At 32.7% G+C, this 14,701-nt stretch overlaps 2 protein-coding genes across 2 annotated transcripts in view; one reads left to right on the top strand and one right to left on the bottom strand.

The window, feature by feature from the left end:
• The window catches only part of LOC111508557 (uncharacterized), a 25,413-nt gene extending 19,832 nt beyond the window's left edge, over positions 1–5,581 (top strand). The window contains exons 7-8 of the mRNA XM_023164104.2: positions 4,274–4,596; positions 5,097–5,581. Of these exons, the coding sequence (XP_023019872.2) occupies positions 4,274–4,596; positions 5,097–5,360 (587 nt within the window). The 3' untranslated portion in view covers positions 5,361–5,581. The remainder of the gene's footprint in view (positions 1–4,273; positions 4,597–5,096) is intronic.
• On the bottom strand, positions 4,985–14,701 carry Ccz1 (vacuolar fusion protein CCZ1). The gene is made up of 9 exons (XM_023164105.2): positions 14,539–14,701; positions 13,577–13,674; positions 13,431–13,524; positions 12,501–12,698; positions 12,266–12,441; positions 11,704–11,987; positions 8,726–9,112; positions 7,851–7,912; positions 4,985–5,187 (listed from the first exon to the last, which is right to left on the bottom strand). The coding sequence occupies exons 1-8, from the start codon at positions 14,611–14,613 to the stop codon at positions 7,854–7,856; spliced, it is 1,371 nt and encodes a 456-aa protein (XP_023019873.2). The 5' UTR covers positions 14,614–14,701; the 3' UTR covers positions 4,985–5,187; positions 7,851–7,853.

Below are 14,701 nucleotides of genomic sequence, written 5' to 3'. Positions count from 1 at the left end.
CGACGCTTAACTTTCACGAGACCGAAAGGATTTTCAATGAACGTTTTCCGAATCGTCCTATCTGTAGAATATATTTGAGGGAACTTTTATCCAAATTCACAACTACCGGTAGTGTTCATAACAAAAAGCCCCCAGGTCATTTGTCCATTCCGGAAGAACAGCAAGTGCAAATAATTGGTGAGATGGTAGTAAATCCTGAACAGTCTACTTATTCCGTCGCGAATGTTTGTGACGTATCTCCTTCTACTGTGTGGATACTTTTGAAGAGGAATAGGTATCATCCATACAAAATTAAAATGGTACACCAATTAACTGAAGATGACCCTGATCGAAGAACAGAATTCTGCGAAATCATGACGGAAACCATTGCAAGGCATCCTATCTATCTCCACAATATTTTTTTCAGTGACGAAGGTACATTTTTTCAAACGGCAATGTTCACAGACAAAATTACCGTTTCCCGTGAAACACATACCCAATATCCAAAAAAAAATTAACGTTTGGTCAGGAATATTGGAAACCATATTGTAGGACTGTATTGAAAATGTGGCACTCAGTTGACGAGAGGTCTAGGGAGATTGCAGTACATTTCGTGCTGCTGTGACGGTATGGCCTGATTGCAGAAAGTTATAGTGAATTACACCAGCCGCTCACCACCATTCAGCAACCACAGACTTTTTTGTTGGTTTTTCGCCTTTGGGAAGTGCCTGGGTGGCTCTCATCAGTGTCCAACCACTGTCCTTAACGTCTCCCGATGTCGTTGAGAATCTACATTATATTAAAACGGACATAAATTTTAAAACGACCCAATATATATGACAGTTTTTTTTCAAGAATGACAAAAACGAGAAAATCCGTGTGATAAACCTTGACCAATTTTCCTACTGCTGTTTTTGAAAACTTTGAAAACTATAATACAGAAGGCCAATAGAGCTACCAGTACGGAAATATTAGTGAATGTATTGAATACAACAGGAACAAGAACCAGAGCATCAGCTCGGTTACCACATTGCCTTTGAAAATGTCTACTGCAGCAGCAGACAAAACATCAGGCATAAAAACCTGCAGACCACGGCTAGAAAACCCGGAAAATAGCCGTCATATAGTTATCTTGGCTTTTTTTGATTGGCTTGTTTTATCTATACAGTGCGGTCCATATGTATGGAATAAATTCATTTTTAGCGACCTGAAACAGGTCGATTTTTATTCTTAAATTGACATTTTACAGTATGAAAATATTATACCACTCCAGCACCCCTTCTGAATTATAAGCACCCCCTCGAAAATTTTAAATAGCAAAGGGGGTCGTGTGGCAACGATTATGGACATACAGGATTGCTCACTTACATATATCTCCACCTTAAACAAGCGCTGAGTAGATGTGACGTAACACTGGTGACACTTTTAGTAGCTGCCATAAGACTGTGTGTTATTTTAACATTTTTTGAGGATTATTTTCGGACAATATTACATTGTTTGTGTATATTTTGATTAAATTTTTATTAAACTATACCAATTAGGTTTCTGAAACATTGGCTTTGTTATTGTGAAAGTCGTATTTTTTGTGTTTTTGGACATTTTTTAAAATGGTGTAACGAGTAGACGCCATATAAGACTTCCGTTTTGAAGTTTGTTTTTCGCCATTGTGGAACTTTTTTTTGTTTCTTGAACATTTTTAAATTAAATTATTCACATTTTTGTAAGTAATAGCAATAATTGTCAAACCATTAAATAACCTTGTAATTTTTAGTTAAAATGTCTGGTCGTATTTGTGCAGTGTCAACTAACAAAAGCAATCAGTTGACTTTAAAGAAAAGTGGTGTTACTTATGTAATAATTCACTCTTTTCCTATTGCTAAGGATATGATTTCTACAACTTTGCAAAAAGTATGGATTCGTCACTGCAAAAGAGGGGATAAATTCACTCTCAGAAATGGATTTGTTTGTTCTAAACATTTTACAGAAAATGATTATGAACAAGACCTTGAAAATTAATTGTTAGGTAAAAACTTATTCTATTAATTTACTGCTTGAAATAAATATGATTTTTTATAGGTTTGCCTTTGCGTCGTAAATTAAAAAAACCTGCAAAAAGAGAAGATTTTCCTTTAAATATTATTTTTGAAGTTTGCAAACTGAGAACAATTATCAGAATGGAATATAATAACTTAAAGGCTAACGAAAATAGGTCACTTAAAAAAAAATTCAAACAATTCTGATAATAGAAAAAAAAATCGAAAATTAAATAAAGTAATACATTAGTCCTTCAAATTTATTTTTCTACATTCATGCAAAAAAAAACAAAGTTCATTACAAAATTTTGGGGGAGTTACAGTTTTCACGAAAATAAAAAACTGATGAAACCTCTTACTTTTAAAAAGAGCAAAATAGCTCGCCCTATCATCCACAAAAGAAAAATTTTTACTTAGTATCAATCCATTTATATTAAGTATTTATTCCTATATAAAAATAATATTTTAATAAGGGATTTACCTGAAATTTGTTTATTTTAATTTAAAAGTGCAGTACCGAATCAATCCAGAATCACCACTGTTACGTCACGAGACCACGTGACGTGTCTAACAAAATCGCAAAAGTAAGCAATCCTGTATGTCCATAATCGTTGGTCGTGTGGCACCTTGTTGAAAAGGGATTTTAGTCCTCTGTTCAGCAATATAAAGTTTTTTAAGGCTGCTATCATTTAGGTATTTAAAGTTACCAAAAGTATAATATTTGTGGGCGTATTAAATTTAATTATGGCTCATTTGTCCGAGACTCAAAGAATAGACATTTTAATTATGATTGGTTGTGGTAATGAAACAAGAACTCAAAAGGAGGTTTGTGAAATTTTTAATAATAATAACCCTGGTCAACACGTGTCGCAGTCTACAGTTAGCAAAATTGAAAACAATTTTCGTGAAACTGGACATGTAAAAAGTATTGGAAAACCAGGTAGAAATGTTCAATTTACTGATGAAAAAAAGTTAGATGTACTTCAAGAGATTGAGGAAAATCCGCATAAAACAACTCCAGAACTTGCCGCCGACAATGATGTAAGTAAATCATCTATTTTGAGAGTTTTGCATAAAGAAAAATACCACCCTTACAAAGTTCAGTTGGTTCAGGAGTTGAATGAAGATGATCCTGATAGAAGGCAAGAATTCTGTGAATTGATGATGGACAGAATGAACGCAGATTTGCAGTTCATAAACAAAATAGTGTTTTCTGATGAAGCGACGTTTCACTTAAACACTTAAAACTTTTTAGTGCCTACATTACAAATACATTTTCTCTCATCCAAATGAGATAGATCGAACTATTTACTACCAACAAGACGGAGCTCCACCGCATTTTGCACGTACAGTTAGAAATTATTTAAATGAGGTTTTTCCCAATAGGTGGATTGGAAGACGTGGAACAATCGAATGGCCCGCTAGATCCCCCGATTTGACTCCTCTCGATTACTTCTTATGGGGTTATTTAAAATCTAAAGTATATTTTAATAGATCAAACAATATTGCTGATTTAAAAGTTAGGATAACGGAAGAAATTAACAAAATAACCCCCGAGGTCATACAAAATGTTGTACGAGAATTTCAAAATCGCCTCGCTTATTGTCAAGAAGTTAATGGTGGTCATTTAGAACATTTAATTTAATTGTAAAGTACATTGAAAAATTAATTCTAAATATTATGTGGCATTATTATCTTCATTCTACATGAAGTTTTGTGATACCTAGAGACATTATCAAAATTTTACATCCTAAAAATCAATTTTCCCAGTTATGATTGCACCAAACTTAAAAAACTTTATATTGCTGAACAGAGGACTAAAATCCCTTTCCAACAAGGTGCCACACGACCCCCTTTGCTATTTAAAATTTTCGAGGGGGTGCTTATAATTAATTCAGAAGGGGTGCTAGAGGGGGATAATATTTTCATACTGTAAATTGTCAATTTAAGAATAAAAATCGACCTGATTCAGGTTTCTTTCACATAGTACATAATAACGGTAAAAATGAATTTATTCCATACATATGGACCGCACTGTAGAATCAATGAATGTAACACATTAGTTCATCTTTTAGATTGATTTACGAATGTTTTCAACTTTCAAATGTATCTTAGAAGATATTTGGATGCTGTGTTCAAGACAAGACCTTATATTTTGCCGAGTTGTAACCTCAAAATCCTATATTTTTCAAAATATATCTGTTTCCTACAGTATCAACGAAGTCAGATCAGTAGACATCATTAATTTACTTTTTTTGCAGGTACCTATGTAGACCCCAGGATAATCCCAGGATTCTGCTACAAAGTAAGACCAAATGATAGAAAGGATCCTCTATTCGGAGGACGCGCTTTGAAACTTCTCAGCATTGGAATGGGATATGCCAAGAGACTGACTTTCCAACCAGATTCACTGGTTGAACCGGATAACTACCTTTGGTCAGACAGTCATCCCGATGGATTAGGTTTGGAACCAAGAGCGGTTCATAAAGGAATGAAATTCGTGATCAAGGCTGACGATATGATTCTTGGAGAGGCAGACGTATTCAGAGACGATAATCCTCAGTTCGAAGAACATATGGAGAAGGTATGGAAATTTCCATCAATGAATAATCAGTTTGGAGTGTGTTCAAAAACAAAACTAACAATGTAAATAGTTTCAGTGAAAATATTTTACTGGCATCTAATCATGTTTCAATGAAATTATTCAACACTTATTATTCAATGTTATAATGTACTAAGGGTTTTTAAATTTCAAAATGAGCACTAGGAAATTGATAGGTTAGGTACTTAGGTGTGTAAAAGCATGAGTGACGACATCTATCTTTGAATAGCAGAATCATATTCAACACTTAACAGTGTCAATATAATGTCAATGGAACAGGATTTGATTTTCAATATTATTCAGTATTATTCTCAATGAGAGTTTCAATCCAATTGAGGAATGGGTTGGTAAGAATTGTAAAAAAATCAAGTTTCAACATAAGATATATATTCAATTGCACTCATAATTACACATACATTTCCAAATTCATTAATAAAATAACTACATATATCAGAAGTAATATCACAAATCTTCCTTTCCAGATAAAAACACCTAATGGAATTGCAATCCAGAAATATATCCACATAGACGTTATATGTCATGTTCATCTTGCTAGAATAGGAGGCGCATCAACTGAAAATGATGAATGTCTTATGAGGGTTTCTGGTATGGCTGTCCTGAGGAAGGAACCGAGAGCAGCTGAGGCGAAAGTTATCAAAATAGAGAATGTGGGTTTAGATTCCCAATTGCTGCTGCTCTTCATGCAAACCCACACCGAACTAACATTCATTCCAAAAGAATACTGAGAGTTTTGTTTACCTTTAGACTGTTTTAAATTCATTCAAGAATATATTTATATCATACTTTCGAAAAGACTTGATAGATATAGGTTTTTTATGTTTTAGGCAAAGTTGGAAATTTTGATCTATGTTATTTAATCTGTACTTTTAGTTCTAAGGAAGAAATGGTTGAAATTTCCTCAATTTTTTTGCAAGATTGTTCAACTGAAAATAAACTCTTTTTTTAACTTATATTTTTTATTGCCCTATACAGATCCAAATTATAAATTGTGTTGAGTGAAAGAGTTATATATGATAAAGTCGGTTTTGTGAAATAGAATTCTTCATTACAAATTTCTAAAAAATCTAGTCCACGAGCTCGATGAGCAATTTCAACTTCAATTTAGAACTAAGCAATTGGCTGATACCATTTGAAGTACGATGCGAAGTCTGAAGTACAAGGTCTGTTGAAAAATTTAGATGAATTTTCATTGCTCTCAAAAACTATTCATTTATCAATTTCCAATTTTTCCCCCTCAGATATAATATACATCTGCCAGCGTTTTTACTATCCTCAAAGCATTTCTGATATAAACTTTTTGGTATGTCTTTGGAGCTCTTTCAGCGATTCAGTTTTCATCTCCTCAATTGTTACAAAACGCCGTCCTTTTATGGGTATTTTCAATCTTGGGAACAGGAAAAATTCGCAGGATGGCAAATCTGGTCAATACGGTGGCTGAGGCATGATTACATTGTTGTTTTTGGCCAAAAAATTACGAACAAGCAATGAGGAATGAGCGGGTGCATTATCGTGATGCAAAAGCGCATAACTTCCATGCGATCATGTGGCAAGAACTCCTGATGCACTTCGCCAGTGAGCAAAACCTCGACATTTTATCAAACTTGAGGTGCTTTTTTTGTCTTGACTCTCCTGGGCTCTTTCATTATGACGATTGGACTTTGGTTTTGATGTCATAACCATATACCTACCCATGATTCGTCATCAGTTATGATCTTTTTATTGTATGTAGCCGGCAAAATTTGAACATTCATCTTATTTTTTAAACAGACTTCGTATACCTAAACTTTACAATTTATTTAATTGAGTTTTGTTGAACTCGTGAATCTAAGTTTCCTAAATTCGGCAAATAAAAATTTTACAAAATTCTGACACTTGGTGGACACGTCCTTTAATTATAGTTCTGAAGAATAATTGAGCTGATGGATAAGTACTTACGTCTGTATATTATTATTATATAGATAAATCAAACCAATATTTTCCAAAACTAGAAATGAAACACTAAACCTCATTGCTTGATGAGATCAACCAATAATAATAATAATAATATATATTTACATATAGCTATGAATACATTATATTTTCAATTAATTTTAGCTTATTCCTAAAACTTACAAGGTCGGCATGTTACTGACTAATCAGACTTTCTCTTCAGTAACATTTGTTTTTTCGCAGTTACTTTAACCGGTAAGATTTTCGGTTGGCTTTTGAATACAGTTGAAAAGAATGTTCAAAAATTATCAGGATGAAATATATCACAAAAAGTAATGGAAAGTAATGTAATTGTCAATTGTTTCAACAAATTATTCATCATATATTATTTCTCACCCAATGGGGAATGTTCCCCAATTTGGGTTATTACAGCAAATGCAAGTTTGAACAAAATTAAGTTGAGTTTAATTCATGAGTTTTTCAAATTCACTTCGAAAAGTATTCAAATTGATGTTTCAAATGTTGGGTTTTAATTTTCAAAGAGATTTGTTTCTAATTCACATATTGGCAACAGTGCCTATATCAAGTTGAAATAATGTATACGTACCTAGATATTCTACATTAAAAAAGGAAAATTATCTTTATGAATCAACAATTCAGGCAAAATATAAATTATAGTTCAATACCACCTCCACAAGCCACATGAACAACAGTTGTTTTGTTATTTATCTATATAGAGGAAGATAGGTTAGGTGCACAAAATGTCATATGTCACAGAATGTCTCGGAACTCTGAACATAAGTAAACAGAACAGCACGCCTCTGAAATATGTCATCTTTGTTTCATTCAGGTAACAGATTTATTGTCCTTCATTAGCTATAACCGATGTTGCCAAATGGTGAATTAGAAACGAATCCCTTTAAATGTTGAATGCATTATTTCATTTCTCTTTTTTAGTTTTTAAATATTTTTTTAAAGAAAAAGGTTGAAATGATAAGTTTAAAATGCGTTGTTTTAGAGCTCTTTAATGAAAACTACTTGATTTTCGTCAGGAGAAACATTCCCCATTGTTTCAGTAAGAAACAAAAACCTTTGAATTGGAACTTGGAAAAATAAGAATCATTCCAAAAAAATCATGTAATTTAAATGAGATCCATCAACAGTTAATCTAGTTACTAATTACTAGTTACTAACTTCCTGATATTCAAATCAAATTAAAATAAAAAAGCAGAAGAAAATTACTTTATGTATTCATATATACATCTCTTAAAAATACATCAACTCACCTCTCAGGCTGAATGGAAAAATATACCTTTCAATTCCGTTTCACACAACTTGCTCACTTCCTCTGAAAACAAAAATTTCAAGCTGCTAATTTCGAGAATTAGATTATTATTTCTGAGATTCATTTACATCAAAAACACCCTTATAAGAAGGGTGTATTCGATCACTATCATCAAAAGTTGAATGAGAATAATTTTTGAAATGACCCATTATTACTCATGTCAATTGATCAAGTGATCAGGAGGACTGTAATTTTTTTCCTAAATTATATCTTCGATGTAACCTAGAGCTCCATTGACCGATCCATTTTAAACACATAAATTTAAAGGCAACACAACTTCTGCTATGCCGATAAAGTATTTTTATTTATACATAAAGACAAAAAAAATTGTTAGGCAATTTTGCCCCTCTTCACATCAATATTAACTATATAGTTTTTCAACAGGTGGTGTTATCAAACGTTACTTGCCTTAATAATTCCGTAATTTTTGACAGATGGCGTTGGTAACGCAAAACCAGTTCAGTTGATACAAATTACTGCAATTCTTTTTTTTAATTGGTTTCCAAAATAATATTCTAATAAGTGATAAAATATCTAGACATACATTGAAATTACTATGTGAATTCCAAAACTAAAGGTGTCGGGAGTTTTTTCATAAAGCATATCACAAGAATGCATAAGTTGTGAAATAGAATATTTAACAGTCTCCTGAGAAAAAAACAAATAACTTTCAAAATGATTACTTGAATTTATAAATTTATAGGAAACATTTCCAATGACATAGATTTCGGTTGATGTCGTCACTAATATATTGTAACTTGACTATTCTATTATAAAACAAGCAAACGTTTTCTAAATATAGTCATATGTACTCACCGCTTATATCTATCAAACTAGCATTCTTCTGCTGCAGTGCAATATAAAATTCCCTCGAGTTGGAAGTTTTACCGATCACCCAATAATCATTCATGGTTTTAACGATTGACTCTCCTGTACTTCCCAGAAAAGGAATCAAACTGTTAATATCTGCAATAATTTTCACAGAGTCTTTTATGGCAGCAGATGGCTTTATGTCCGAATGCACGGTACTTTTGAGGGCCAAATTCAGTTTATTAAAGTATATGAATCTAGGCGAGGTTTCAGAACATGGAGTTACCACTTCTCTTGAGGAATATTCAGTAATACTTGATACCACCGACACCAAGTTGAAATTCATGAATTCATTGAGTTCTTTAAAAAAATCCACGGTCAGTTCATAATCACCTGCAAAAAAATTTTAAAGGTCATATGATACATAAATAACATATATAATAACATAAATAACATACATATCATAACATACATAAATACATTTGCAGTCAAATTCATGAGACAGAGCAGATGATCAAGAGATCAGAGAAGTACAACATCAGAACCTGATCCCTTTGTGTTACATATGTGTGTGTGTGTATATATATAGATATATGTGTACATACATAAATGTATTTCTAAACTTTGTAAACAAGAATTCTGTTCTTTGGACAATGAAGTTCTTTCTCTCTCTCTCTCTCTCTCTCTCTCTCTCAGATCTGAAAACACCATCTGTAGCAGCTTCACGAAAACTGGGCCATCAAACGCGGACTGCGATTCCAAGAAATGCATTTACCAGATACCCTGTGAGTACAGCAAATTCTATATTGGTGAAACTAAGAGGCCATTGAAAGTCCGCATTGCCGCCCTTACTCAGGGAACATTTAGAATAAATTGAGAGCCCAATTACAACGCATTTATGACTCAATACCGTACAGCGCTGTTTCGATCCACCAGGTCTTATCAGTGGTGGTAGGTAGTGCCAAGCTGGACTCAACTGTCCATAAAGGCTAAGCCTGAGTAATAAGTAAGGTAGAAGGTAGACGACATCATCCCTTACAAAGATGCCATCTATGGGATCGACAGAGAACTCAATCCTCATGTACAGTCCAACTTCATTCAAAAGTCTACTAATTTTACAGAAAAGGGCAATAATGTATATAGGAAACCTTAAACCAAGAGACTCCTGTAGAACCTTCTTTAAAAAACATAATATTCTAAAGGTAACTGCATTATTTATACCGGAATCTGTGTGTTTAATAAATAAGCATATATTAAATTTTGCTGCACCCTCTTCCCATTATAACACCCGAAACAGCAGACACACTCTGAAACTCACTCTGCCAATTGAAAACGTCATCAGAGACTCCATATTTTACAACGGTAGAAAAATGTACAATCATTTGCCTACGGACATAAGATCTGCCGATATAAATGAATTCCAATTCAGGAAGTTAGTCAAACAATTTCTATCTGATAGACCCTATTATACTTTGGATGAATATTTTAACGATAGCTTTCAACTGACTTAGTCATATTTTTTATCTTTATTAATTAAGGAGCACCTAAGTTCTTATTTTTTATGCCTACTCTTTTATAATCTTGACTTTTACTCTTTTATATATACATATCTTTCATATCCTCCATTTTAACATAGTTTGCACCATTTGTATTTTTATTTTCATTTGGTATTTATTGCAATTTTTTTTAAGTATTCACTACCCAAGCTTTGTCTACAAGATTATGATAATAAAGCGTTATTATATCAAGTGTATATTAAGGAAGAACGAGACTTCTAAAGGCGGTCAGCTGCAAAACCAAGCTTCGACGTCGACTGCCGAAGACAGAGGTTGAGTCTCGTGATATTCACAACCGGCAGGTAGGAAAAGTAGGTATTTTCAGAGATATACTGAATTGATATTTTGGCTAGAGATCATTAAAACAAAAATAATTATCTTTAATATCTGTCGAATACCTAACTTCTAGCGGTATCATTCATGTTTGGATTTTAATTTTTGTTTTTACTCATACATGGTTACATTTTAAGAACCATACTGTTTGTATATGGCACTGTCGAGGAGCTAGTCCTCCGATACTGGTCTGTCAGTAGTCATTACGACCAAATGAAATCAATTTCAACTTTTCATATATTAAAGTTACTTGCGACGAATCTTCCAAATTGAAGACTTTACATAGGTGCCTGATGATTTCACTTTAGCTCTATGTGTGCGTGGTATTACCTGGGTTAGTTATTGTTTTTTACGATAGGTATATGTCACACTTACCTTCATGCACGAAGCATTCAAAAAACATGCAAATCGCAGACACGTGTTTCTAGTTCATTAGCTGTCAATGGTTCGGTACAGCCAAATGCAAGGTTAGTCAACACTGAGTTGCAGAAACAACACAAAATTTGTTGTTTTTTCTTTGACTTCATCAAATCCAGTCCCTAAATTATCATCTATATCCAATCCTGAACACGGATGTCGCGCAGGTAGCCAAAGCTTCTTCGTGGTGACGACAGTGATATCTCTAACCCAAGATGACCTGACCGAAACCACAAACTGCAGCTGGCTTCTGTTGATGTCTGTGTGAATTTGTGTTGTTTCTGTAATTAAGTGTTGCCCAACCTTGCACTTGGTTGTACCTTAATGATGAAAGCTAATTAGCTAGAAACACATGTCTGAGTTTTGCATAATTTTGGGTGGTTCGTTTATTAATTTTCTCTGCTTTTGAGTGTATCAAATCCACACCCTAACTTATCATCTATATAAAATACTAAACTTCATCGAATACTAGCTTCATCAGTAAATGATGAAGCTACTTTGTCAGAATATTCATAATTTTCTTTTTTTTTTGCTACTTGGGAATCATCTGAATTATTTTACCTAAAAAGATGTTGTGATTACGAAAGTTGTAGGAAATGGACTCTATTTGCTTCGGGCTGGATTGTCAAAACCGTCAAACATGTTCGAAATCAAAGTAAGACAAACTTGTTAGCTTACCTTTGATGAAAAGGCAAACAGAAGCTCCTGACATTTTGTAAATGACAAAGTACAGTTCACTGGTTCCACTGCCACCAAATAAGTACACTTTTGGAATTTTTCCAACAGTTTTTGCCAGCTTCAAGTTTGATGGTCCAATAATAAATCGGCCTCTCTGCAAAGCTGATAAAGTTGATGAGGAATTCCTAGAACTACCTTGTGTTTCCGTTTCCAGATTTGCAGGAAACACAGAAGTTGATAAATACTGATAGATAACTTGCATGTCACTTGGTTCCACTCCACTCCTAGAGCAAAAATAAAGAGAGAAATTATGGTGGATCCATGCATTAGTCTTGAGTGTTATACAATTCATGCAAATAGATATCATCAGTATGAAAAATATAAGATATTATCTATGCTCGTGCATGATTGTTTCCACTGAAAATTAATGATAACTACTTAGGATTTCTTATGGTTCCCAACTTATGACTCAAGACTGGTTGCATGATTCCACACTTATATGGTCCAATCTCCAATCATTGTCATTGAACCTCGAAGAAAAATTTCAATTATTATTACATACCAAATTAAGTGTTCATTATAAAAAAACGCAGTATGAGGAACAATCGGGAATGTTGACTCCAATAAGTTAACGAAGCACTGTACTTTGAGAAAAGTTTGCTTATCCAGAGGAAGGTACTGTATGCCACAAAAAACGTTCAAGATATCTGCTTGTGGCAGCTTCAGTGACTGTAAATACTGAAAAATATAGTCAAGATAATCAGTTAAATCCTTAATGAATTGAAAGTCATACGTACAGTTCTATAAAATATCTCAATGTTCATTTTTAGAGTACTCAAATCTTTCACGCTTTGAAATGTACCCCAGAACAACCTGTACATATAATATGCTTGCTTTAGCATAGCTTCATAAACATTGTCTTGTATATCGTCTTCTAATTCTTCCGCATCACCAGTGGCATTTCTTTCCTTGGAAATTTGATTCAAGCGAAGAGTCTACAAAATAATATACAATTAATAAATATGCTTCATTACCCAAACAGTTAATGTTATTGACAAAGCTATAACAAATGATAAGGTTTTGCATAAAAAATAAACAAAACATATTCAGATATATAATACATAAATCAATTAGAAGTATATATACAGAGTCCTACAATAAAAAATATCAATATATGAAATGTCATATACTTTTTTAAATTCGACTAAGAAAAAACAAGATGTCAATTACGAAATTAATATATTGATTGATTAATTATTTTGTTTGAAGAAACATATTCTTGTCACAAAGCCTAACCTAAAATAAAGTCAATATAAAGTCAAAAAATATATACCCGAGAAAACAGCTCATTATATATACATTTACACATACATACACATATATAGTTGACAAACACACTATTACACAAATATATACATATATACAATCATATTGAAAACACTGATTCTGACCAAGTATATGTGGATATCAAAAAGGATATCGAGAAGAAATATTTGAGATGTGAAAACTGTTTCTTATATCACGTGATTGAGTCTGAAATAACTTGCAACAAGACTTGCATAACTCTATATTTTTCGAAACTCTTCAACTAAAATTGAAAGATGAGGTCTTGGATGAGAGACATATTGAATAATTGCAACAAAATATGATATGATTGAACCAAAGTACTCAATATCAAATAATTTACAAAAGCGGTTATTGCTGAAAATGAATCAAATCATACATACCATGACCATCCAGTAGTTCTTCTCGGGTTGAAAATATAGCTGCCTTGTTTTGTTAGTATGCAGCGAACTGGCAGACGAAGTTGGCTTAAAGGTACTGAAAATTTTATGATGTATTATCTACTCACTGAATAACCTTATGAACTTACTCAGTGAATTGAATGATTCCTTCAACAAGACCAACATTTTTTATTTGAACTTCAGTATTATCACAAATAGGGTAATAATATAATATTTTCTGCAATTCCTGAAAAAAAAATTGTTTGAGGCTGACCACCATAATATGATAAATTAGCTTATCACTTATATAAAAATTAATAAACTGATGGGAGTTGTGGAAAGTGGAATTATTTTGATTCATAATTATGAGTGGGAGGTGATATTTGATGTTTGATTACTTTTAGTGCACATTCATATCTTTGTTTCCCTCTGTATTTATTATATATTTTAGTTGAACTTGATGTATTTTGAGAGATGTCAAGTTATTGTAATTCAGCATTTTCAACTTATATTTAAAGTATCTAGCTTGTTTGTTTGTCATGTCATGTATGTCACTGGACTGTTAAAAGATGTGCAACCATTTATGAACAACTAAATTATGCTCGAGTTTACATAAAAGTATGAGTTGACTAACAGATATACCCTGCCTATAGTTTTATTTGGTTTCATACATATTATGTTTATCCAAGACATGTTTGCAATCTTATTCTAATTATAGTGTCCAAGTCATGTGTAGATAAGTATGAACTATGACACAATTCACACATTTTATGGTACATAAATATGGATTGAAAGTGAAAATAATTAAGTGCCAAAGGTATCGACAATAGGTAATTTTAGTATGATTTTGAATAAAAATCGTCTTCTGAATAAAAACAAAGCTTAATCAAAAGAGTTGTTTTCTTTGGAATGAATAGTTTTTAATTTTGACTGCGCGAACCCAGTGGACGTTACATTTCAGAATTTTACTGAAAATTCGACTTCAATATTTCAATTCTAGACATGGTCTGGGGGGCGGAGTCACAGAATATTGAAACCCATATTAGTGAATAGAAAATTATGATTTCTGGAGGACAACCCCAAATACACTGATTTTCTTTATTATAAATACCTCTCCTTCTTTGGTGCTCAAGGTAGGATTGAATATAAAGAAGTTTTTCAATCCCGAGATATTTTGAGTAACCATTTCAATCAATAACAATTTGGTAAATCAGATTTTAAAACATTATGAAACTCAAACTGTTTTGAGGTTAAATGAGTTGTTAACCTTAAAT

The sequence above is a fragment of the Leptinotarsa decemlineata genome, unplaced genomic scaffold (assembly GCF_025532065.1).
Source record: "Leptinotarsa decemlineata unplaced genomic scaffold, Ldec_3_MD MMD2_tig00026328_RagTag_RagTag, whole genome shotgun sequence".
Taxonomy (NCBI): Eukaryota; Metazoa; Arthropoda; class Insecta; order Coleoptera; family Chrysomelidae; genus Leptinotarsa; species Leptinotarsa decemlineata.
The sequence above is the reverse complement of the archived record's forward strand: the minus strand, read 5'-3'. Positions and strand labels throughout refer to the sequence as shown.